The sequence below is a fragment of the Gastrolobium bilobum genome, unplaced genomic scaffold (assembly GCF_033153095.1).
Source record: "Gastrolobium bilobum isolate Gb01-03AN ecotype WA unplaced genomic scaffold, APGP_CSIRO_Gbil_v1 utg3288, whole genome shotgun sequence".
NCBI lineage: Eukaryota > Viridiplantae > Streptophyta > Magnoliopsida > Fabales > Fabaceae > Gastrolobium > Gastrolobium bilobum.
In genome coordinates, this window is record NW_026899098.1 from 262,294 (window position 1) to 288,831 (window position 26,538).

The window sequence follows — 26,538 nt, forward strand, 5'->3', positions numbered from 1 at the left end:
TGATAATAACTTGAATGATTTATTAGCTTAGATCCTTAGAGTGTGACAATTGTATGCAAATGTATAAGGATTATGGCAGGTAGTTTATTTTTCTTAATTTTTTTTATACATAAGCATATGTATATAAAAATTTAATTTTAGAGTGCAGGTAAAATCTACGATTTGTATTATGATTTTACGATTTATGATTTTTTATTTCCTTTTTGATTTTAGATAAAATCTCGATTTTGACTACGTACATATTGGTCTGAAATTGTTCTCGCCAGTCTGTTCGAGAATAGAAAGCATTAGAATATTTCACTGTACTGGAAAAAATATTAAAAAATAAACATATAAGAACTAAGAATAGCCCAAATTCATATGATGATATGAAGAGAAAAATAATTTTGAAAATTCTTCTTCTCATTCTCCGTGGTGTTTAAACTCAGTACTGTCGAGAGATTGATCATAAATCATTATTATTTAGAGCATAAGCAACGTATCTCGTCTCCTTATCCATACTTAACTACGATTTTTATAAAATTAATAGTTTGTCTTATACAAATGTGAAGTTAATAGCACACATTAATAGTCCCAAAGATGTATTTGCTTAGTATACAAGCATAAACATAACAATAACTTAGTTTCTTATGAGTAATGTTATCTATACACACACATTCCTTATAAACTGTTTATACACACTTCTATACATCACTGGATAATAACTTAATGGACTAAACTTGTGCTCAATCATCAAATACTTACATAACTATCATTATTCTTGCATACAGAAAGTGTCTCTTTGGTTTATGTATTTTCTCTACAAAAATATATACAATCATACATCTATACACATGGAAAAGTTTCAGTCGTTTGGGTTTACCAAATAGTAATTGCAGCTGAGAAACATATTTTTCAAACTATAATTCTCAATATGAACTGTTTTCAAACAACAATCTTCCCTCAAGCATGAAACCATCATTGGTATGCAATCCCTCCATCGAGTATCCCAGGACCCAGGTACTCAACTCACCTCCTAGCCAAACACCTGGCTAGCTCGAGCACAACCAGCTCTGGTACCAAAGTCAGGCGGGTCTAAGAAAAGCCCACAGTGAGAGGAGGACCACCAATGAGCTAAGCTAGCCTAACCATACTAAGCGGGTCTAGTATCATGTTTCAACCCAAAACATTAAGACATTGAGTTCATGGATCCTCTCATTTGTATACACTTGACTTTAGCCTATTATCAACTAATAGGTGACTCATCACACTTGAATATTCACAATTAAATATTCCCACACATATCCTCTTCCTTTGAACTTGTGATGTTTGAGCTACCAAGATAAATTCATCAGTATTCGATAATTATATGTATAAAGCTTCAAAAGCTGAAAAGAATATGAAAATACCCTAGACTCAGCATCAAATTCTCTTTATCCCATACTAGTTGAGGTGTTTTGATGAATCATAAAAAGTCTAACAGATTAAACGAAAGTAAATAATAAATAAACAAGTTATATATAATAACAGATTGATTTAGTCTTTCATCATTAATTTAATAATCATATTCTATTAATCCGAATATAATCTTATAAATCCAACATTTCACATCGGATGAACATGATATGTCTCATGGCCACTAGGAGCTAGCTATTCAATATGCAATTTGTATTTTTAACTAGGACTAAAAAACATAAGTAATATAAAATAATAATAATAAAGTATTTATTTAACTATAAAATTTCATTCAAATAAATAAATAAGCGCAGCGTAGAAGTTTTATAATGTTTAAAATATGAGATTAATGTTTCTTAAGAGATAATTTTATCTTCTACACACATAAAAGTACATGGGGCCCATGTGAAGAAAAGAAAAAGAAAAGAAAAATATGAATCTCATATACTTTTATGTGTGTAGGAGATAAACATGAGTAATTCCTTAAAATATTTACAATTACTTGTACAAAAAAAAAGTAACAATTACAAATTAAGAAGTATTAATAATTTAAGAAAAATAAAATTATGAATAAATAATAAATCTCCATATAATAAATACCACACGGTTTAGTATTTTATATCTTTTCATTATTATTATTATTATTATTATTATTATAAGATAGATGGTGTTGCAAAACAGTCGAGTATTTGTATACTTGATCTTTTTATCCATCAAATTAGAGAACATTTAAACTCAATTGGTATTAAAAAAAATTCAAACCTGAAGTATATATAATTAGACATAAATTAGCACGCATTTTTAGTGAAAAGATTTATTATCTTTATTTTATTAATACAATATAAATAAATAATAAATGTCAAAATATTAGTAATTATGGTATAAAAACGGCACGCAGATTAATAACAAACTTCTTTTTTGAAGATATACAAGATTTATCCTCGCTATGACACAATGCCAGTTCTAGGAAACTCTAAATATTGTCTTTTATTCTCATTACAAACTCACTAGAGCCAAAACAGAGTTGGCTGTAATAGAAGTTGCATAGCATAAATAAGCTGTATAAGTATAAGTGTATAACATAATTTAGAATAACAAGAATCAAACATTAAGGTATACAGTTAAGAAGAAAAACAAAATAAACTAAGCAAGAGATTTGAGAAAGTAATGATCACTCCCATTTGCTCCTAATTTGATGTGTGTGCTTGTAATCATAAGTAAGCACCAATCTTCTATCCATTCTCTTCAATACAAAACTTTCCACCAACACATAGCAGCTAAAATTCTTCCACTTGTCAGTTCCTCCAAACTCCTCTACTCTTTCTACTCTCACTTGTCTTTCATTCCCTGCAATCCATCCAACTCTTTCTTGTTCCCATTTCATTCTCTCAACAATTTCTACACTCAATCCAACACTTGTCTCTGCTCCCTCACCATCATAACTCTTAAACCACAACACCCCATCAACCACACCATTTTCATCCCAAACAGCATCCTTTCCAGCAACCTTGGCAGCTTCTGTTTGAATTACAACATCTACAAGCACACCATTTTCTCCACTGTTTCCATTTTCCTTTGAAAATATCTTTTCCCATCTTTGCTCAAGTGTCAAAACATAGAACGCTGACATTCTCATCTGATCCTTTAATTTCATTCTTTCCTTCACAAACATAAAAGGGCAATACCACTTTCCAACAACCACTGAATCAGAACGATCATTGTATAGAGAAAAGTTGAAATCTGGTAACCTTGAACGTAAGGATTCATTCAATCCCAAAGCTTCATCCAAAATGTAACTGCTAGGAGTGTGTGATCTAACAGTCCAACCTTTGACCCTCAGTAAACCAGGAGGAACTCCATCTGGGGCAGCGGATTTTGCTTGAAAACCATAACTCTTCTTGATTATTTCAACTTGCTGATAATCATCAAAGGGATCCAAAGGTCTTGGTTTAACATCTCGAGTAAAAGTGCAGCATAAACAAGTGCTCGCGTCCTCTTCCTTCGAACTTGTGCTAGCTTGGCTGAAATAAATTCAAAACTCTGAAGTTCAAAATGATGTTTTAACTACCAATATCAATTCATCAATAAATTTTGCCAAAGTGTTCGAATTTATATATGTCAAATGTGCTAAACAAGTGTGCTCAGATATCATATCTCAACTCAAAACCTTAAGTCATTAGGTTTATGAGTACTTTCGCTTACATGATCCTTGCTTAGTCAATTTTTAAAACATGGAATTTCACTACTCAGTTAATTTCCAATTATTTTCACCTTCTACGGCATATCCTAAGGTCTAAACGTAAAATAGTATCAAGTTTAATAGATATAGAAAAATGATTCATACCCTCGATGCTTCCCCTTCCTTCTTATAACATAGTAGCGGTTGGAAGACAGTGGCTGATTCAACACTGGAACGAACAAGGATTCTTCATCATCGCTTCCATAGTTGATGGTTAAGTTTTTGTTCTGAGGGAAAGGAAGATCAGTGATGCTGTCATCCTTGCACAAACCAAAACAAGAGTATGTCTGAGCTTCTTCATCAAAGATTACAAGATAACCTGAATTTGGCCCCTTTGGAGGGGGTTCTGAAAGAGCACCAGGGTTCTTTTTGTACAAGGAAAGTGGTCGTGTCACATACATTTTCTCTCACACTTCTATTCCCTTAACAATGGTTGCTTGTTTCATATATATATATATATATATATATATAGGGAAATATTACTCTCCTTTTACATAAGATATCTTCTCTCATGTTCTCTCACTTCGATTTTTGTACCCCACATTTTTTTTTTTTCTTGTAATGGTGGGACCCACCTATTTTTTCTCTACAACATAAGATAACTATCTTATGTTAAATGAGATTAATAAAACCCATATATATATATATGGAAAATATTTTCTATTCTCGTATTGTGACCTTTCGATTTACGTGTAAATTTTTTTTTTTAATAAATATAAGATCCACCATTAGTTGAGTCAATGCAACATGAGAAAATCAAACCCTATATATATATATATATATATATATATGCTTATTATCCTGTTATCGAAAATTTCTTTCTCCAGCCACTGAAACAACTTGGAATGGGATATATAGAGTTTGCTTATTATCCTGTTATCGAAAATTTCTTTCTCCAGCCACTGAAACAACTTGGAATGGGGCCCACTCAAAAAAAAAAAAAAAAAGATCAAGATGGGTCCATATTATTTTTGTGTCAAGTGCATGAGAAATTTTTTTTCCATAATATATTATCTCATATATATATATATATATACTTATATAAACAATTCATGCTTCTTAAACAGTAATTTAAATCGATCTATGAATTTATTAGATTACTTGTCTTTTGTCAGACGGCAACAAACACAAGGTTCATGATAAACCGCGTTAGCCTATTGACAATTGGTCTTATCATCTACATGTGTTGTTTATTGGTATATTATTATAGAATACTTGATTTAAGTCTTTAAAATTATGAATGAGTTAAAATATATTTCCATTATCTGTTGACTTGGTCTTGTCTGATGATTCTACGATATGACAACGTGATGATGAATCTATCTATCTATTTATAATTTGTTAATCCTTTATCTATTTATAATCTATTTATCCTAAAGTGGAAGCTGTGACTTTGGGCACTGGTTAAAACGATCATAATTTTGAGGCAGTTGTTGCTTGGTTCTTGGTGAACATGTATATTGATATGCATATATCCCTTGTACTTATTATTATCCGAATAAAGAAATATTTTGCCCTCATCAACTTACTAATCATCACGAAAAATTAGATTTTTTTTATATTATTCATCGATTCATTAATTATTCGATTAATTTTATTCAAATTGAATAAAATCACATAGGTCATCAAAAAAATTTCTCTATCAAATTTTTAAAACAGTTATGTTATTCAAAATCAAGAGGTGAAACCTACGAAGCACCTATTCCGACACAGCATTTTCAATATGTTCACAATACGTTCTTGATATGAGACGTTGATAATACAATAGGTTTTTGATTCACATATATAATACATTGAAATTTTTGTTTGAGGAGTATCAGTTCTTCGTGGGGTGGAACAACCCATGGCAGATTTGGTGGTAAAAATAATATATTTTTGTATAACTTGTTCAGGATGCATATGCTAGCTAGTGATGGAGCGGATATTCCTTAAATGTGCGTGCCAGCTTGGGAGTTGGGAGATTACTGCTTAGCCAAGAAAGTCTTGTGCGTTGAATTTTTGGTACAAGCTTATCTAATTAGATGTTACTTGCATTCACATACATTGCAACTATGCAAAATGATATTTTTATATCAGTCTGCAGCTATCCCTAAGGACAAAAGAGATTCCAGAATGTAGTACTAATGATATGCAAAAATAAGACTCATTCTTTTTGGAAATGGAATAAATGATAAAGACCTGCTTGTCTGGACTATCTATTTACATATTACTTGCACACAACATTAACACTTGAGCAAAATTCTAAAAAGTCTATTTTTACATAGTTATTCTACATATATAAGATAGATAAAAGATAGGATATGTTATTCTGCCTACTTTTATTTTGTTTAACTTTGCCTATCTCTTTCAATACCATTAGATTACAATCTCATCCAACGGTGGAGATTGGCATAATAAAATAAACCTTTTTACCCCTTTCTCTTTACCACTGCCTCTCATTCTTCCTCTCTCCTCCCCTTTTTCTTTCTTCAATGGTGCTTCAACATCAAAAAAAAAGTAATCTTTTTTCTCAACTCATCCAACTCAGCCATTGTTATGAGCATTTACATAAAAAATTGAAATGTAGTGTCCAGAAGAAATAAACCCAGATGCTTTATGTTATGGAACAGGTAGGCTTGTTGTTGAGCGTAACATAAAGAAAACAGAGATCTTTTCTCCACTTCAAGGTGAAAAACAAGATAAGAAGAAGGAGATAAGTTGATTCGTTTCAAATTTCAACAGCAAAGTAGAAACGTTATGATAATCATGGATTAGCTCAAATGAAGGGTTTTTCGTGGTTTTTATTTATTTATTTATTTTCGTAATTTTGTGGTTTCTGCCGTGTTCAATTATATCAGATTCAAGAAATTTTAAAAATTATACTCATCAAGCAGAACCATCATGCCATTAATCATTGTATGGATTTAGATTCAAATATAAATTCAGGTTGTAAATTACGCAAATCAATAGAGAGAAAGGGGAGGAGAGAGAAAGTGTGTGGGAGACAGTGAGGAGAAAGAAAGGGAAAAAAAGGTTTATTTTATTATGTCAATCTCCACCGTTGGATGAGATTGTAATCTAACGGTATTGAAAGGGATAGGCAAAGGTAGGCAAAATAAGAGTAAGCAGAATAACCTATCCCCAATTACCGGTTATTCTGCCTACTCTTATTTTGCCTACCCCTCTCAACATCGTTAGATTACAATCTCATCCAATGATGGAGAGTTGCGGAATAAAATAAATCATTTTCCTCTTTCTTTCTCCTCACTGCTGTTGCGAAATCGGCAAGTATACCGTTCGTTTCAAGTAATAAAAGTGATAAGTAAAGATCGTTACCTCGAGGATTAATGCACCAAGTACTAATTGAACTATTCCCTTTGATTTGGAAGAAAAATAGGTTTGATTGTGAATTTGATTGATTGTCATAATTTAAAAAAAAAAAGAATTTTAAAAGCAATTAAATTCAAACGCATGCAAGAATAGCAAGAATGACAAGAAATTATGAGATTAAGTAAAATTGTAAAAAGACTGTAGTCAGGATGCACTTCACCTCCGATCCTCCCTTATATTCCTATATTGTATTTTATAATTAACTAATTGGTTAGCTCAGACAATTCATTATGTCCCTATTAAATAGTTGAACCCTAATGTCTTAGTGATTTCAACCATTTAACCCATTTAGAATCCTAGTGTCCTAGTAATTCCTCTTGAATTAAGCATTAAGCAAATGAATTAAAAGTCTGCAATCTATGTAAGCCTATGTCTAGGTCATGCACAAATTGTTATTCTACCCTTGTCCAGATTAAAACCCCAATATGTCTATTGTAAGCCCTAACCCTCAAAGTCCTATAATTAGAGTGATCAGTTCTAATAAGGATATAGAAAAATTAACACAGGTAGAATAAAACTAACTAAACTAATTAATCATAAAAGCAATTTAAAAAATATAAAGGATTCACATTGGGTTCGTGATCCCAACTACAAAAAGAAATTAGCCAAACATATTCATGTCTAACTTAAACAAATTAAAATAAGAAAAATTGTTCATGAAAGAAAAAGAAAAGAAGAAGAAGATGAAGGATCAATGGTCTTCAGTCTTCAACTTCGGTGGAATCCTGATCTCCAATGCGAGTCTCCAAGAATTCTTCCAATTCTCTGATCCTCACAATTCTCTCCAGCCAAAGATGTCTGTCTAAGGGTTCTCTGTCTTCCTTTTATAGACTTTGTTTCCTTGGTCCAAATCTTGATCATATCTTTGTTTAGAATCTCCTCCAGATACACTTTGAATCCTAATTAAAAATTGTCACGTGCTTCCCACGCTACTATTGCGACACAATTAACAAAGGTATCTGAATCGCGGATCCCGAGCTTGTAGCGCGATAACACTGTGTATGTAGGAATTCTCCAGCGCTACTAGCGCGGATCCCGCACTAGTAGCGCGGTACTTTTTTTGCGTTATGAAATTTTTCCCACGCTACTAGCGCGGATCTCGCTGATGGGACGTAAATTCGTTCCCATCTAAGCCCATTTTGATGGCAAAATACCACACGTTCCCTCATCTGATGAGCAACTTCAGCACGAAAATCACTTGTTTTACACATTTGTGACAAAAACACAGTGGGGGAACATATGGTAACGTATTCCTTTAAAATATATTAAAATGAGAACGGACTGAGACGCATTTAATGCACCTGCTCCACTCATGTAATGCCTCTGTACACTTTGCAGGTAATGTGGAGTTAAAGTCTTCTAAAAGCAAGGCGGTGCACCAACTGAGCAGCTAGAAACGTGAAGAGCAGAGAATCAAGAGTTCTCATTGGCTGAAAAAGAAAGCAAGGCATGGGGCAAACTGCAAACAACGGCTAATCATCACCAAAACTTGTTCCATCCAGCAATCTGCGCAGTCTCCACACTCTGCTGCCACCATCCCGTCCCCTTATTCAAGCAACTTGCTGTAAAGGATTTACAAGACTGCCACTCATCTTCCATCTATAAATAGGACGACCCACACACAAAAACATCATCGAATCCTGGAGGGTTTGAAGTCCGAAAGGAAGAGATCACCTAGTAGTAGTAGTAGTAGTTAGTAGCTTAGATTTATTTTAAGTTGTAACTATAGTTAAGTGACAACCCCTCTTCTCTTCTCTGTATCAACCATTAAGACTCCTCACGAGCAATAACCCATTTTTCTTCATTTTATGTTTCTTTTGTAAACTGTCTTTTAAATTAATATAAGTGTTTTTCTCTTCGTTCCATTCGTTAACTCATAACTGAATCTCGGGTCTATGGGACTTCAGTTGGGAATAATTATGTTTAAAATATCAGCCATGAGCTGAACTATCTGTGGAACGGGTAATCTGTGAAACTCTTAAAGAACTGTTTTCAAAACTCTTGACTGAAGCTTTTTGTATTTCTTTGGCTAAGTGAGCTATATTCATTGTGTACCAATGGAAATTGGGCACATACTGAGAAAGGAACTTCCATAAGGAAGGGATTTCAGACAGCTTAGCCATTGGGGGAAGGTAGTGTTATAGCAAAAACACTACTGGTCACCTTAGGAATAAAGGGGCCAACTCGTCTATTTTAAGGTTATGTACTAAGTACCTGTTGGAGTCAAGGAAGCCATAAGAATATGGAAACTTGTGAGCCATCTAGTCCATGAGCTGAGGAATCAGAGTTGGCAGACAAGAAACTGGGACAAAGCCAAGAAGTGCTAAGTCTTGAGCAGAGAAAATAACTATTTAATAGTGAATCAGTGAATCTGTTCCTTCTGTTTAATTGTTATAAAACATCACCCTGTTGTCTCTTATTATAGTTATTTCTGCTTTAGTAGTTTTTTTTTTACTTTATATAATTATAACTATCAACTCCAATGATTATATCTCACCTTCTTCTAAACAGGAAGGATTACATACATACATAACGCAGCGAGTAATTGTTTGCCAGCAGATTGAACTTATTGTTCCTGAGGAATGTTGTCAAGACAGTAGGGAACGTTTGACCAGACAGTTCATTTACTAACTTTTCTTCTCATTTTCATTCTTTATAAAACAGTGTAAGACAATAATTAGGATTCTATCCTCGTGGGAACGATAATTTGGGCATTAATACTCCCTTTATTACTTGATGCGTGCACTTGCGCACTTGGGTTGGAACTAAGGGAACGAATCTGTGTTCTGCAAGAACAGAGGAACGTCCCCTATCAGAGCTTATAATTTTCCACCATCAGCAAACCACCCAACACTTACGCTTGTAGCGCGGGAGCACTGTCTTCAGCTTTCTCCCGTGCTTAAAACTCGTTCTTTTCTAGCACTTTTTCCTACAAAATTACAAGACAATCAGTGACAAGATATCTGATTGGGATTTATCAATTTAATAACAATTATAGCCCTTTTTATCCAAGATTGATCAAGATTCTTTCTCTTTTTGGCTTAAAAATCATATATATGCTGGAGGCATATCAACTGCCTCCCACACTCTTTCTCTCTATCTATTTGCATAATTTACAACTTGAATTTATATTTGAATCTAAATCTATGCAATAATTAATGGCATGATGGTTCTGTTGGATGAGTATAATTTTCAAAATTCCTTGAATCTGATATAATTGAACATGGCAGAAATCACAAAAAAACGAAAACCAAGAATAATCCTTTCACTTGAATCAATCCATGATTAACATAATGTTTCTACTTTGCTGTTGAAATTTAAAATCGAATCAACTTATCTCCTTCTTCTTATCTTGTTTTTCACCTTGAAGTGGGGAAATGATTTTTGTTCTCTCTATATTACGCCCAATATGGCATATGGGTTTGTTTCTTCTTGACACCTCATTTCAATTTTTTATGTGAATGCTCATAAAAATGGCTGTGTTGGATGAAATAAAAAAAAGCTTGCACCTTTTTTTATGCTGAAGCATCATTGAAGAGAGAGAAAGAGTGAGAGGCACTGGAAAAGAGAAAGGGGTAAAAGAGTTTATTTTATATCATAAATATCTACCGTTGGATAAGATTATAATCTAACGGTGTTGAGAGGAGTAGGCAAAAGTAGGCAAAATAAGAGTAGGCAGAATAACATATCCCTTATAAGAATAGACATAGAAGAATTAAGAATAGTTCATATTCATATGAAGAGAAAAATGATTTTGGAAATTCTTCTTCTCATTTGCTAAGCTATTTAAACCTGGTTCTTTTGGAAGATTGAGGTTGATTGATCATTTTGTCTTCCTTTTAAAATTAATTTATCATTTTATCCCTCTTACCAAATTATATTTTAATTTGTCATATTTAACCAAAGTGTTGGTTGCCATTTGCACCTAATTAATATGATGTGTGTGCCTGAAGCACTAAACTCTAGTAGTTGAATACCATTTTCCTACAACGACTGAATTAGAACGACTATTAGATACAAAAGAGTTGAAATTTGGTAGCTGAATACGTAAGAAATCATTTGATCCTAAAGCTTCATCCAAATGATAATTGCAGGGAGTGTTAGCACCAACTCTCCAACCTTATCTGGGGCAACGGATTTTGCATGAAAATGGCTATGCTTCTTGGTTATCTCAACCTGCTGATTATCATTGGAGGGATCCAGAGGTCTTGGTTTAATATCATACTGATGTTTGAGCTACCAAGATTAATTCATCAGTATTCAGTAAATACATATATAAAGCTTCAAAGCCTGAAAAGAATATGAAAATCATCCTAGACTCAACATCAAATTCTCTTTATCCCGTACTAGTTGAGGTGTGTTTTATGAATCATATATAGAAAATCAATAACAGATTATACAAAAGTAAATAATAAATAAAGAAGCTATATGTAATGGATATAGGTATGAATCTGTACCGTTAATAAGTTGCAACTTGCAAGCCCAATATGTATAGTCACTTTAGGGGTATCAGCGCTAGCGCGGTTACAAACCAAGCTAAACGATGAAGTCCCAGGTGAAGTGCGAACAGTAAGAGTGGGGGGTGTTGTGTGTGTATAAGGATATAATTGTTTTTTGGTGCAGCAGAGTAACGACATATATGTTGAAGATGCCTCTGTAAGGTGAGGATGGGGTATTTATAGGAGATGATGGTGTCTTGCTTGTGTGGGAGAGTGAGTCAGGTCAATTCTCCTAAGAAAAGGCCAAAGGCGTCATGCCATGCGCTTTGCAGCCTCTATAACGCTGGTAGTAGTGGCTGAGGCAGTAGCTGGGAAGAGGATGTCTATTTAGGGGTGTCTGGGAGGCTACCAAAGGAAGGTAACGTCCCAATGTAAGACATATTGGTGTCTTACGTTGAGGAATCTGTTGTATGGGGACAACAACAGTAGGGGTGGCATGCAACGGTTAGTAAGGCTGACTTGGATTGACTCTTTGGGTTGAGCCTGCCTTGTTGGGCTAGCTGGTTAGGCTTTCCAGGACATAATCATATAAACAAGAAGTTCTGGTTCCAATAAAAAAGGTAATGGTTACGGGCTACAACAATATGCATCACAAGCACATGCAGCAGAACCCCCCAACAAAAAAAATTCCTTGTACAAAACAATGATAGCCCTATAACAATAAGTTGTATTTGCTTTTCTAATTTCTCATCATTCCTCAAGTGATGATGCTATTATTAATAGCACAAGGTTCATTTTTGTAGGATATATAAATGTGATTAATTAAGAAGTTGGACTCTATAAGATCCCCTTGACCTGATACCAATATAGGTTGGACCATCCTTTCACACCAGGTTACATGACCCTCGTTGCCTTATGTTAGACTCATGCATGTGCACGTTTGTAGTAGGTACTTTTTGGGCGTTGCCTAGTTGGTTAAAAGAATAACATAATCCCACTACTCTTCTGGTCCGCCGGATGGACCTGCATGGCTAGCTAAAATGGCTGCTCGGCAGGATCATTATCACTCAGCACGTGGATCATGACTCCTTTGCACATGTGTCCTCTCATACTTCCCATGCAAGCATGACCCTTTATAAGTTATGGGTTATGCAACCTCTCACCTAGTAGGGCCCACCGAACAATTATGGCGTCACACTTTATGCACTTGGAGATAATCTGCTACCTCCTATAGAAAGGGACTTGAACTCCCTCACTATTCATCTTCTCTGTTCGCTCTACATTGTCATTTTTCTACATAACGCTAATCATAATACTAACCATAGCCCTTACACACTCCTCCCTTACCACCCTCAGCTCATTCGGAGATATCTTGGTGCTTTAATCCATACCTCTGCCTCTTTCATCTCCCTCATATCATTGAATTTGAATCGATGAATGAATTTATTAGATTACTTGTCTTTTGTCAGCTGGCAACAAATACAAGGTTCATGATAAACCGCGTTATTGTTATGAGGATACATGCAATTTATAAAATAAAAAAAAGACAATTGGTCTTCTCATCCACGTGTCGTTTATTAGTATATTTGTAGAATAACAAGAGATGAAAGGAACATTGAATGAATCTGTATATTGAATTGATACATGAGTGTACAATATATAAAAACACTAATGGGCTTAGCCCATACCTAACCCAAATTCTAATAAAATAAGAAAATATATTTTCCAAATAATAAAGATATTATTTTCCCTTACAAAAAAAGATATTATTTCCAATATTCCCCCTCAAGCTGGAGCATATAAATCATAAGCATCACAACATTATTGGTTTGTAATGGAGCCTGAGCAACATGTGCAGTTCGAGGAGGCTGAGGTGACTTGCCATGGAGCTTCCAACAGCAGTCAACAATATGATTGGTCTGATAACAATGAGTGCAAAGTAACTGACCCCTTAGAGGGTTTACATCCATGGCCAGTCAGAGACTTAGAAACAGAAGAGACAGGAGAATCCATAATCACCAAAAAAAGGAGACCAAAAGAAAATCAGAGACGTCAGATCACAAAACTAACCGAAAAGAGTGGGATCCGTGCGTCACCAAAAAAAACGATGTTGAAGAACCAAAACAGAACCAGATCCAGAACCGTCTCAGAGAGGGGAGAAAAACCCAACCAGTCTCCGCCAGAAAGGAGTTGTCACGCGACGCCACGCACCAGCAAACGAAAGACAGCGCGCGAAACTTTGACATGCGTGTAAGGGAGCGTAAGAGACTTTCTGGAGACGAGACCTCGACATACGGCATCGCACGATCGAGACAAGCACAACGGTAGGTGGCTAGCTGAAAAAAGCTACCGGACGGTGGTGGTCAATGGTGGAGGAGCAACGATCAAGGTTTATCGACGGTGGTTCGCGAAGAAAAATGGTTAGACAACGATGCACAGATTAGGGTTGGCAAAAATGAACAACCCGTCGGGTTGGCTTATAACCCGTCAAAAAAGAGTCGGGTTGGGTTGGCAAAAATGAGCTGCCAACCTGACCCGAGCCTGCTCGGAAAAAAATGAGCCAACCAGCAGGTCAAACGGGCCAGCTCGCAGGTTGAGTTTTTTTTTAAATACAAAATATAATATAAAAAAAATGGACAAAACTCTCACACGCTGTCATTGCTTTCTTCCTTCTCTAAACCTAAGTTCCTAATCTTCTCACATCACTGTCATTTTTGTTTGGTCTTTCACTCAGAAGTGAGATGCATCCGCCAGCCACCACTGTCTGCGCTCCGTCAGCCCTTGGCTTCATCGCCTTAGTTGCTCAGTCTTGGCCTCAGTTCCTGCATTGAAAGCTTCTTGTACTCTCGATTTTTCGCAACACCCACATAGTTGATTGAAGCCACATAGCGGGTGCATTAATATTACAGGTTCATTTAAATAGGCTGAAAATGAGTCAACTCGCGAGCCAATTTTCGAGCCAACCCGCCAGCCATTTTTTCAAGCCAACCCGCGAGCCAACCCAAACTAGGCTCGGGTTAGGTTGGGTTTGGTTTTCTGACTCATTTTTTTTAGCCAACCCTAACCCATATCATTTTTTCGGGTTGCACGCGGGTTTGGCCGAGTTGGCCCATTTTACAAACCCTAGCACAAATGATCCAAAAACAAAAGAGATCTCCGAAAATTGACAAGGAAATAGTATTCAGAAAAATTGAAAAAGACGATGAACAGTGGATTCACAAAAAAAAAATGGATCAGGATTTCTCTCGATAAGTTCCAATACCATGTAGAATAACAAGAGATGAAAGGAACATTGAATGAATCCATATATTGAATTGGTATATAAGTGTACAATATATAGAAACACTAATGGGCTTAGCCCAGACCAAACTCAAATCCTAATAAAATAAGAAAATAGATATTCACAAATAATAAAAATATTCTTTCCAATAATAATAAAAATATTCTTTCCAACAATATTATTATAGAATACATGATTTGGTTCTTTAAAACTATCAATACCTTGTAATATAATTCTATTATCTATTGACTTGGTCTTGTCTGATTATTCAACGATGACTACGTGATGATGAATCTATCTATCTATTTATAATCCTTAAATCCTGAGGTGGGAGCTGTGGCTTTTGGCAATAGCAAAAATGATAAAATGAATGCATAATTTTAACTATTGGGGCAATTGTTGCTTGGTTCTTGGTGAACAGATATATTGATATGCATATATCCCTTGTACTTATTATCCGAATTTAGAAATATTTTGCCCTCGTTAGCTTGCTAATCATCAAGAAAAATGGGATATTTTTCTACAACTTATCCAGGATGAATATGCCAGCTAGTGATGGAGCGGATATTCCTAAAATGTGCGTGCCGGCTTTGGAGTTGGGAGATTACTGATTAGTCAAGAAAGTCTTGTGCGTTGACTTTTTGGCCCAAGCTTATCTATTTAGATGTTACTTGCATTCACATTCATTGCAGCTATGCAAAATGATAGGTTTGTATTAGTCTGCAGCTATACCTATCCTATGGAGAAAAGAGAAACCATAACGTACACTTGTAGATGATGTTAGTATTGATGGTATGCAAAAATAAGACTCATTCTTTGGAAAAATGGAATAAATGATAAAGACATGCTTGTCGGGCCTATCCATTTCCATATTAGATGCACGCACAATTAAAACTTGAACAGAAATCCAAAATGCATTACAGATGGTAAAATAGTTTAAACCTGTTGGCTCAACTTACCTAATCTACTCAATTTAGTATATTAAGTTACATATTTAAATCTGTCACAATCTGCCTATTAAAGTAGGTCGAACACGGGTCAAGGCGAATTGACCCGATGGTTAAATTTTTTTTAAACCTAATTGAGTAATTTGAATAAAATATCTTACTTTTTTCTAAATCCTAATTAACTCAATCATAGTATGTAATTCATCCCTAATATATATCTCATTTTGAATGAGAATACTACCCATTATTATGCGACGAGAGCACTAAAATGCTCTTGTACTACAAACATTGCATAGTTGTACCTATGCTATAGCTCTTCAAGGATAGCTATGATATAGAGGATAAAAAATTCTTATGCAAGTATAGTGTGCAAGAGCTTAGAACTTGTGAGCTTAAAGGAGGAGATGCGTGTACACACATGGAGAGAAGAGACAATTTAGATAAGTTTCGAGAAATATAAATATCTCAATGATGGAAGTGAGGCTATTTGAGAGAAGCGTAAGAGAAACTGGAGTGGTTCGGGTGAAAGTTAGTTGAGTTGGGCTAAGTTTTGTCCTGAAAGGCCCAAGTTTACGTCAAAAAATTTCAATTTGGCCTGACCCAAGCCTAGTACGAGTCTAACTGTTAGCTTGACTTGACCCGTTTATAAAAAACAAATGACCTAGCTTAGCTCGTTAATTTTTAACTTCCAATCAGAACCATAAATCAACTTTACAAAATACTCAAATTCTATTGCTAAATCGAAAATCATAATTTTAACGTCCAAACAGAATCATGAATCAGAACAAAACTCATACAATCTGATTATCAAAAATAACATATATTTCATCAGATCCAACAAATAAATTCATACTATGTAAATTAAAATAACTACATGAATTCAACAAACGCATCATGATGCTTATAGTAAGTATAACTTCTCCCCAAAACTTTTTAATATATTCATATACACAATCTAACATGCTGAGATATTGGTTCCTCCTACATAAGAAATAAAGTCAGATTTCTATTAAAATATAATCGAATATAATTAAGTTATAAATAATTGCAATTGAATAAATTTATATCTTTTGCTTTTCTTTAAGACATACTTATTCTATTTTATTTTATTTATAATAAATAGTACAATATAGACAAGCCTATAGGTTTATAAGTCAGGCCTTGTGAAAATGGGTCTACGACCTTTTTATTAAACAAGCTTTTTCAAGGTCCAAGCCCAACCTATTTTCCGAAATATACTAGATCAGATCTAACTTGAAGTAGGCCGAAGCGTAGATTTTTGTAGGCTGGCCCCACCTAGTTTCACCTTATTTCCAATGCTTATGAGAGTAACGAATTCTACCAAGTCATTAAGTACTTATGGTTTTGTCAACTGTCATGCCTATGTGGGACCTGCATGATGTTTGGGCCCGGTGCTCTCGCAAGAATGTGAAATACATGTGTGACAAAACTGGGAACTAGACACATATTGGGCCTAAAATTGTTCCCGACGACCTGTTCGAGAATATAAAGCATTTGAGTATTTCAATGTACTTAAAAAAACAAAGATTATTAAAAAATTGACATATAAGAACTAAGAATAGCCCAAATTCATAAAATGATATGAACAGGAAAATGATTTTGGAAATTCTTCTTCTCATTCACTGTGGTGTTTAAACCCAGCACTGTCGAGAGATTAATCAAAAATCATTATTATTTAGAGCATAAGCAACGTATCTGGTCTCCTTATCCATCCTTAACTGCGATTTTTATAAAATTAGTAGTTTGTCTTGTACAAATGTGAAGCTATTAGAACAAATTAATAGTCCCAAAGATGTATTTGCTTGGTATACAAGCATAAACATAATAACTTCATTTCTTATGAGTAATTTTGTCTATACATACACACATTTTTTATCAACTGCTTATACACACTTCTATATGTCATTGGATAATAACTTAATGGACTAAACTTGTGCTTGGTAATCAAATACTTATATAACTATCATTATTCTTGCATACAGAAAGTGTCTCCTTGGTTTATGTATTTTCTCTACCAAAATATATACAATCATACATCTATACATATGGGAAAGTTTAATTGCAGCTCGAAAATATATTTTTCAAACTATAATTCTTAATATAAATTGTTTTCCCCCTTTGAACTTTAACATGCCAAAACAATAAGTGTTTTGGGTTTCAGAAATGTCTGGATTGCAACATACAAAAGCAAAGGAATTCCATTCCAAAGTGATCATTCCCATTTGCACCTAACATGATGAGTGTGCCTGAACTCATAAGTAAGCACCAAACTTCCATCCATTCTCTTTAATAAAAAACTCTCTACCATCAAATAACAGCTAAATTTCTCCCACTTGTTTGTTCCGCCAAACTCCTCTACTCTTACAACCCTCTCTTGCCTTTCATTACTGGCAATCCATCCAACTCTTTCTTGCTCCCATTTCATTCTCTCAACAATTTCTAAACTCAGTCCAACACTAGTCTCTGCTCCCGCATCATCAAAACTCTTAAACCACAGCACACTATCAACCCCAACATTTTCGTCCCAAACAGCATCCTTTCCAGCAACCTTGGCAGCTTCTCTTTGAATGACAACATCTACAAGCACACTATTTTCTCCACTGTTTCCATTTTCCTTTGAAAATATCTTTTCCCATCTTTGCTCAAGTGTCAACACATAGAACACTGACATTTTCATCTGCTCCTTTAATCTCATTCCTTCCTTCACAAACATAAAAGGGCAATACCACTTTCCTACAACCACTGAATTAGAACGATCATTGGATAGAGAAAAGTTGAAATCAGGTAGCTGAATACGTAAGACGTCATTTGATCCTAAAGCTTCTTCCAAATGATAATTGCGGGGAGTGTTAGCACCAACTCTCCAGCCTTTTCTCCTCAAAAACATAGGAACAACGCCATCTGGGGCAACGGATTTTGCTTGAAAATAGCGATGCTTCTTGATTATCTCAACCTGCTGATAATCACTGGAGGGATCCAGAGGTCCTGGTTTAACATCTTGTATAAAACTGCAGCACAAACAAGTGTCCATATCCTCTTCCTTTGAACTTGTGCTTGCTTGGCTGAAATCAAATCATACTGATGTTTGAGCTACCAAGATTAATTCATCAGTATTCAGTAATTATATGTATAAAGCCTCAAAAGCTGAAAAGAATATGAAAATCACCCTAGACTCAACATCAAATTCTCTTTATCCCATACTAGTTGAGGTGTGTTGATGAATCATACAAAATCTAACAGATTAAACATAAGTAAATAATAAATAAAGAAGTTAAATATATATAACAGATTGAATCACCCTAGACTCCACCCATTTTTTATCATTCATTTTTTGCATCTAATTGTTCATATATTTAATAAAATATAGCTGTTAGATATAAATAGAATCAACAACTAAAATTAAGAATATAACTTGCATTGGTGTAAAATAATATGTGTATACGGTCTAAAAATTAAGAGGATAAAGGTTGATATAAATAACTGATTCATACCCTTGATGTTTCCCCTGCCTTCTTATCACGTAGTAGCGGTTTGAAGACAAGGGCTGATTCAATACTGGAATGAACAAGACCTTGTCCCGATGAATATTTTGGTTGTCACGTGAATATTTGATGGTTAAGTTCTTGTCCTGAGGGAAAGGAAGATGCCTGATATTTGGATCCTCACACAAACCGAAACAAATATAATGTTGAGGCTCATCCCAGACTACAAGATAACCTGAATTTGGTTCTAATGGACGTTGTGAAAGAGCAGCAGGTTCCCTCTTGTACATAGATATAGGTCTTGTCGTGTACATTTTATCTGAGATTATGATGTATCAGATGTGTTTATTTAATTTCTTAGCAATCAATGTTTGTTTCTAATGAATATATAGTGAAGTTTACCGAAGAAAAGAAAAAATACTTTGTGCCTCTCATCCCTGTAATTGTTGAAAATTGAATATATGATTGAATTTTCAAAATCTTCAGCCGGCGAAGTATTTTTCTACAAACAGGACGCAATTTCTAGGAAATATCTAGAAATATCCTATGCATCTTTCAGAAATAAAATGTTAAAATGGATTGATTGGTCAAGTTTGCCACATGGTGTGCATACAGGGCAAATTGATGGTGTTTTTTTTTTATTGTTTTGCCACGTGTAGCATTTGTGTAACAAATGACCGCTGTTGAACTCGTCATTTCTGACAGCGGACCCTTAATGCGCGACGTGTGGCTAGTCCCGTTAATAGTCAAAGCAAGTCCTCAAACGTGATATTTCAACATTTTTTTTCTTAACAGTGACAAATTCTTGTCCTTATCTTTACAATAAAATTTCAGAGCAACGGATATACTGAAGTTGAGTGCATTTTTAATTTGTTTTTAATAGATATATATAGATAAATTCTGTATAAATTTCTTGACCACCAAAATTTACCTACATATCTTAATAAAAATGAATTAGAAATACATTAAACTCAACATCAGTAGCATAATACATTTTTCCCTAGTGCTAAACTGCTCGCTTGTTATGATTTCCCAGGAAAGTCCTGTTCTGACTTTTCTGGTCACTTCTTGAATTAACCTTCAAAAGATAGCGTATATATATATATATATATATATATATGTATATATATATATATATATATATATAGGACAAGATCTTCTTATACCGGTGTAAGAATAGTAAATTTTACACTCAATCTTAACCGTTGATTTTCGATATCTGACGCTTATAATTTATTAAGAATTAATAATTAATTAATGAGAATTATCCAATTAATTATAGTCGTTTGATGAACAGAAAAATCAACGATTAAGATTGAGTGTAAAATTTATTATTCTTACATCGGTGTAAATCGATCTTTTATATATATACATATATATATAGAGAGAGAGAGGTAGGATCCTTTGACACTAATGTCAAATTTAAAACTTGACACCTCATCTGAGAGCCGTTAGATCAAAAAAGACCAATGGTATCACATGCTTACAAATCAAAGTCGTTGATCTTTTTTATTTAACGGCTCTTATATGAGGTGTCAAATTTTAAATTTGACATTGGTGTCAAAGGATCCGGCCTCATATATATATATATATATATATATATATATATATATATATATATGAGATTGCAATTTCTCATGTTGCATGAGAAATGCAAGTTTTCCTACAGAGAGAGAAAGGGGTGGGACCCACCTTAAAGAAAAAAATAAAAAATAGAAAAGTGATTGGCACGGACATCGAAGTGAGAGTGGTAGGAGAGGAGATTTCTCATGCAACATGAGAAATCTTTTTCATATATATATATATATATATATATATATATATATATATATATATATATATATATATATATACTTTCTGACATTTATCGGCCTATTCCTAGTATGGTCAGCACTTAATTGAGATCTCCCGCAGGGAAAATGCAAAGATAGAACCTGATTATTACGTGCTTGAACAAACTTAAACAACATTATCCAAGGTTACACTATTAATCTAGACGATGCAGAGATTAATATATATGAAAGTATAAATAAAATAAAAAAACCATAACAAGAAGAGGAAAGTATATGAATGATATGCTAATATTAGTTGGTAGCAATATTATGACGACATCTCTACATCACTTTTTTTTTATTATTAGATTAAACTCGTTATTGACATCAATTATGTTTTTTTTATTTTTATTTCACTGAACAAGAGTGTTATTCTAAAAAGTGAAAGTAAATATTTCTTTACATTAGGATAGATAAGACTAAGGTTTTGATTGTGAGTATGTCGTTCTAATTCATGGGAGAATAGTTGGGTCAAAGAGTGATTTGAAATTGAAATTTGAACATAATTATAGAATTATAACTATCTTTGAACATTTTATCTATGGGTCTTCTTTCAGTTAACATTTCTAAGATCATAATTCCAATTTATGCATATCACATTTAACTAACATCTCAAAAGTCATTCCATACTCTGAAATGTAATGCAAATCAGTAAGTTATCATCAAAATATTAACCAAAAAGGAAATAAAAGGTGCTAAAACAAGAGCTAAAACTTGAAATTAAAAGCTTCATAACTTGCCCAAGCAATATAATTTTATACTTGGAGGAACATGACCAGCAGTCAATTTTATTCCAATTGTGCTACTTTGCTTGAGATGAACTCCAACACTTAATAGCAATCTTGCTAAGTCAATCATTCCACTACACATATTCTAAAATATCTTCACAACTTCCTATATATAATACACCAGGATGTTACTAGATGCCCATTGCAAGACACGCACAGGAGAATTAAATAGCGCAATTCGTGCATGCCCTCGTATGCGACTTGAACGCACATACCCTCATATGCATCTCACAATGTTGGCCACGTGATAGATACTAATTTGTCCCGTACTCAAATGCGCACTCATCCCTTACATGACTTCTCACTAAGGGTGAAAGTGGGCTGGGCTGGGCCAAGCTTTGCCCCGAAAAGCCCAAGCCTACGTCAAAAAATTTCAATTTAGCCTGGCCCAAGCCTAGTATGAGTCTAACTGTTAGCCTGGCTTGGTCCGTTTATAAAAAAACAAGTGGCCTGACTTGGCCCGTTAGCCTATTATTTTTTAGCTTCCAAGCAGAACCATGGATCAACTTTACAAAGTACTCAAATTCTGTTGCTACACCAAAAATCATAATTTCAACATTCAAACAGAATCATAAATCATGACAAAACGCATACAATATGCATTTAAGTCATTTTCAAAAGCAAAATGCTCAAACTAAATAACATATATTTCATTAGATCCAACAAATAAATGCATACTATGTAAATTAAAATAACTACACGAATCCAACAAACACATCATGATGCTTGTAGTAAGTATAACCTCTCCACACAAAAAATTAATATATTCATATACACAATCTAACATGTTGAGATGTTGGTTCCTCCTATATAAGAAATAAAGTAAGATTTCTATTAAAATATAATCGAATATAATTAAGTTATAAATAATTGCAATTGATTAAATTTATATCTTTTATTTTTTCTTAAGGCATACTTACTCTATTTTATTTTATTTAAAATAAATAGTACAATATAGGCTGGCCTGTAGGCTTATAGGCCCGGCCTTTTGAAAGTGAGCCTACGGCCTTTTTATTAAATAGAATTTTTTATGGCCCAAACTCGGCCTATTATACAAAATATACTAGATCAGGTCTGGCCTGATATAGGCCGAGCCGTAGGACCCTGTAGGCCGGCCCGATCCAGTTTCAATCCTACTTCCCACTCATCCCATACTCAAACACAAACCACTTCCTAAGTATCTCACAATAGAATAGGTAATTGTTAAAAAAATATAAAATCATTATTGACTTAGACTTTAGAGAACCATTGGGGTAACCCCACCTTCAAATCATCGTACTAGCAAATTCTAAGGCTCATGGCCTATTGCAGTTAAGTTTTCGTATCATGGCCTAAATACATTAAGTTTTTCAACCCATGGCCCATTACATTTGAGGTTTTAGGATCATAGCCCAATACATTTATTTTTTAACCCCGTTATCAAGTATATTGAGTTTTCGCTTCATAACCCACGACATCTAATTTGCAAGCTCTTGGCCCAACATATTGAGATTTTAGGCTCAAAACCCAATGCAAAATCTCAACAGTTTATCCTCATAATCTTTATGCAAAATTGAAATGATTACACTGTAAAACTGAATGAATGAACGAACTTTCTTCTTAATCAACAAGATCACACAAAATTGGATATCTAGATTACAAGACTAGGCATTCTTTTCTTTGTCATAGACATAGAGCATATACAACTTGAAAACATAAGGTCTAAACCAATACCAGAAATTTTCATTCCCATTTGCTTCTAAGTTGATGATGGTGTTTAAAAGCATAGGTTAGTACTACGCTTCCATCCAATCTTTTAAGTACGAAAGTTTCAACCAAAACATAACATCCAAATTTCTTCCATCCATTAGTCCCTACAAATTCTTCCACTTTCTTAACTCCAATTTGCTTTTCTTTCCCTTCAATCCACCCAACTCTTTCCTGTTCCCACTTCATTCTCTCAATTATTGCAGTGCTCAATCCCACACTATTCTTTTCTCCAACATTACTGAAACTATTAAACCACAAAAGACCTTCAGCTACATCAATCTCATTGATCACAGCTTCCCAGCCACCAATTACAACCACTTCCTTCTTAACAACAGCATCCACATTCACAGTGTTTCCCATCCCATGCTCATTCTCACATGAAAAGATTTGTTCCCATTTCTGCTCCAGTGTCATCTCATAAAACATTGATTTTCTCATTTCTTCTTTCAATGTTTTGTGAGTTCCTTCCTTTATAAACATGAAGGGGCAATACCATTTTCCAACAACAACAACAGTTTCTGAACTTTTATCTGCTAAGGAGACTTTGAATCCTGGCTGGCTGGCACGGAGGGCATCATTTACACCTGATGCTTCTCCTAGACTTGAATCACTAGAAGTTGAAGCACTCACTTTCCACCTTGTACTCAAAAATCTTGGAGGATATCCATCTGGGGAAACAGATTTAGCTGAAAAACCACTCCTGAAAGTAACTTTGCTTCTTCGGGGATATATCTCAAACTCTTGAAGTGTGTTGCTGATATCTAGAGGATGTAGTGGTTCATCAGAGACAGAATTGTAGAAACAGAAGGCCTCCAAATCTTCCTCCTTTGAGTTGATGTATGCTTCCCTGCAAAACCAAATGCAAATCGCATCACTATAATCCTTAAACATGCCAACAAGATTATTCATTTATGTGTATAATCTTGACATGAGCCTGCTATAAATTTTGTGGTGAAAACTATGGTTTCTTGGGACATTTGAGTCAACCTCATCCCATATTATAACTAATATTTGGGTCAGTCAGTGCAGAATAAATGATATACAGAACCAAGTAATGAAAATCCATTATTTTTTTCATAAAGTTAAGGCTTACCCTCTTTGCTTCCCATTAAGCTGAATCACATAGTACTTATGAGAAGACAACGGCTGATTAAGGACTGGAATCAAGGCAACATGGTGGTAATGAGTGGCTCTATTCAGTGAAATTCCTGATCTATAGAACAACTCAAGGTTCATATTTTGAGGGAAAGGCAAATCCTTCACCTCATGGTACTTTCCCAACCCAAAACAAGAGGTTGGTTCCAAATCCTCATCTTGGATTACCAGAATACCAGAATTGGGGCCTTCAGGTTGAGGCAATGAGAGAGATTCTGCAGACTTCTTACACAGAGAGAGAGGCCTAGTCACATACATTCTATTATTCTAATTTTGCTTTACTTCAGAATTCTTCACTCACCAATATTCCTTTCTTTCTAGCTGTGGATCTTGGTGGCTGCACATGCACTTATATATATGAGATGAAATTTTAGTATATGATATGGTCAACCATGACCAATTTAACCAAACGTGCATAAATGCTCAAGATTGACCAAGTTAGTGAAGAAAAAAGAAAAATTCAAGCAAGCCATTACAGTCATTTGTGGGGACTGTGAATTGCCTCGCTAGCCAATGGGATTGTGTATTTGGAAGAGTCCATTTTGGTAAGGCTAGCTGGCTTTGGCTTTGTGTGTATGGAAAGTTTGAGCCATAAAGGATGAGAAGGAAGATTTGGAGATTGTAGTGGACTGCTGAGATGTAAAGTTAAAGAGATTTGACCCGGCATACAAATAAAACAAAATATGTTAGGTATGTTTTGTAGGTTGAAGTTGTTCAACATTTCAACAATTCGTGACGGGGTCTTCTAAATCTTAATCAACTTTTTTTTTTCCTAATGTTTAATAAATTAGGCCCTATTTTGTTCCATTCTGAACGATGGTTGCTTGTATACAGGATATACGATGCACCAGTAATTTAAAAAACTTGCATGTTGTGTTTGATATTTTTTGACAGCTTTATACTTCTCGACATTTTAACACATGTTGAATAGATTTAAAAAAGAGATAAATAAGAATCATGTTGTATATACAAAATTAGTGTCATGCAATTACTTAAGACAAAGTAAAGTTATTGAAGAGTGTGCCTTTTCAACTTTTATTATTATTATTTAACTTGTCTTTTTTTTGTAGGAAAAAAAAATATAATCATGTTGCATGATGAATCTAAAGCCCTTTAAAAAATGATTAAAAAATTGCATTACATTGCATTTTTGTTTCTATCTATTAGATTAGTTGGATTACGATTACTAGGGGTGTAAATGGGCTGGGCTGGGCTTTGGCCTTCCTGGCCCAAGCCTACGTAAAAAGAAATTCAGCCTATCTGGCCTATCAAAAGCTTTATTTGTAGGCCAAACCCAGTCTACTTTTAAAAATAAGAAAGCCCGACATGGCTTACAGGCCTTGTAGGCCTACCACTGTAGATACTAAGCAAAGAAAATAATTGTATAGAGCAAAGAAAGTTTCATTCATGAACCAAATGGTGGTAGCTCAGTTGGCGCATGAGAACTGAGCAGGTGGGGGTGAGGGCATGGGTTCGAACCTCCCCAGTACCACCTTTGGGAGGGGTTTAAAGCCTTAAACCTGGACCCGCCCTGAATCGGACTAATCGCGAAGCGATGAACCGAAGGAATATTTTCAAAAAAGTTTAATTCATGAATGCACTAGTACTTCTCATAAGAAAAAAATAACAAACCAGAAAGAGTCAACATAATACTCCAGCTTTAGAATGTATATCATAGAGGAATAGAGTCAAAGAAATGGAGAAAATAAGAAAAATACAATTATTGGGTACTGAAATAAAGTCTACAAGAAAATGTCATTCATTTAAAAATTAGGGTTGGTATTGGTACTTTGCCATGCCACA

General features: G+C 34.5%; 3 protein-coding genes across 3 annotated transcripts; all 3 read right to left on the bottom strand.

Moving 5' to 3' along the window:
* Window positions 1-2,397: 2,397 nt before the first annotated feature.
* LOC133287185 (uncharacterized) lies at window positions 2,398-4,091 on the bottom strand. The gene is made up of 2 exons (XM_061484747.1): window positions 3,779-4,091; window positions 2,398-3,455 (listed from the first exon to the last, which is right to left on the bottom strand). Exons 1-2 carry the CDS (start codon window positions 4,072-4,074, stop codon window positions 2,606-2,608), a joined length of 1,146 nt encoding a protein of 381 aa, XP_061340731.1. The 5' UTR covers window positions 4,075-4,091; the 3' UTR covers window positions 2,398-2,605.
* A 13,541-nt stretch (window positions 4,092-17,632) lies between these two features.
* LOC133287201 (uncharacterized) lies at window positions 17,633-19,525 on the bottom strand. The gene is made up of 2 exons (XM_061484769.1): window positions 19,221-19,525; window positions 17,633-18,791 (listed from the first exon to the last, which is right to left on the bottom strand). The coding sequence occupies exons 1-2, from the start codon at window positions 19,523-19,525 to the stop codon at window positions 17,942-17,944; spliced, it is 1,155 nt and encodes a 384-aa protein (XP_061340753.1). The 3' UTR covers window positions 17,633-17,941.
* Window positions 19,526-23,304: 3,779 nt separating this feature from the next.
* On the bottom strand, window positions 23,305-25,043 carry LOC133287191 (uncharacterized). Its single transcript, XM_061484755.1, has 2 exons — window positions 24,674-25,043; window positions 23,305-24,427 (listed from the first exon to the last, which is right to left on the bottom strand). Exons 1-2 carry the CDS (start codon window positions 24,991-24,993, stop codon window positions 23,554-23,556), a joined length of 1,194 nt encoding a protein of 397 aa, XP_061340739.1. The 5' UTR covers window positions 24,994-25,043; the 3' UTR covers window positions 23,305-23,553.
* Between the last annotated feature and the right edge of the window lie 1,495 nt (window positions 25,044-26,538).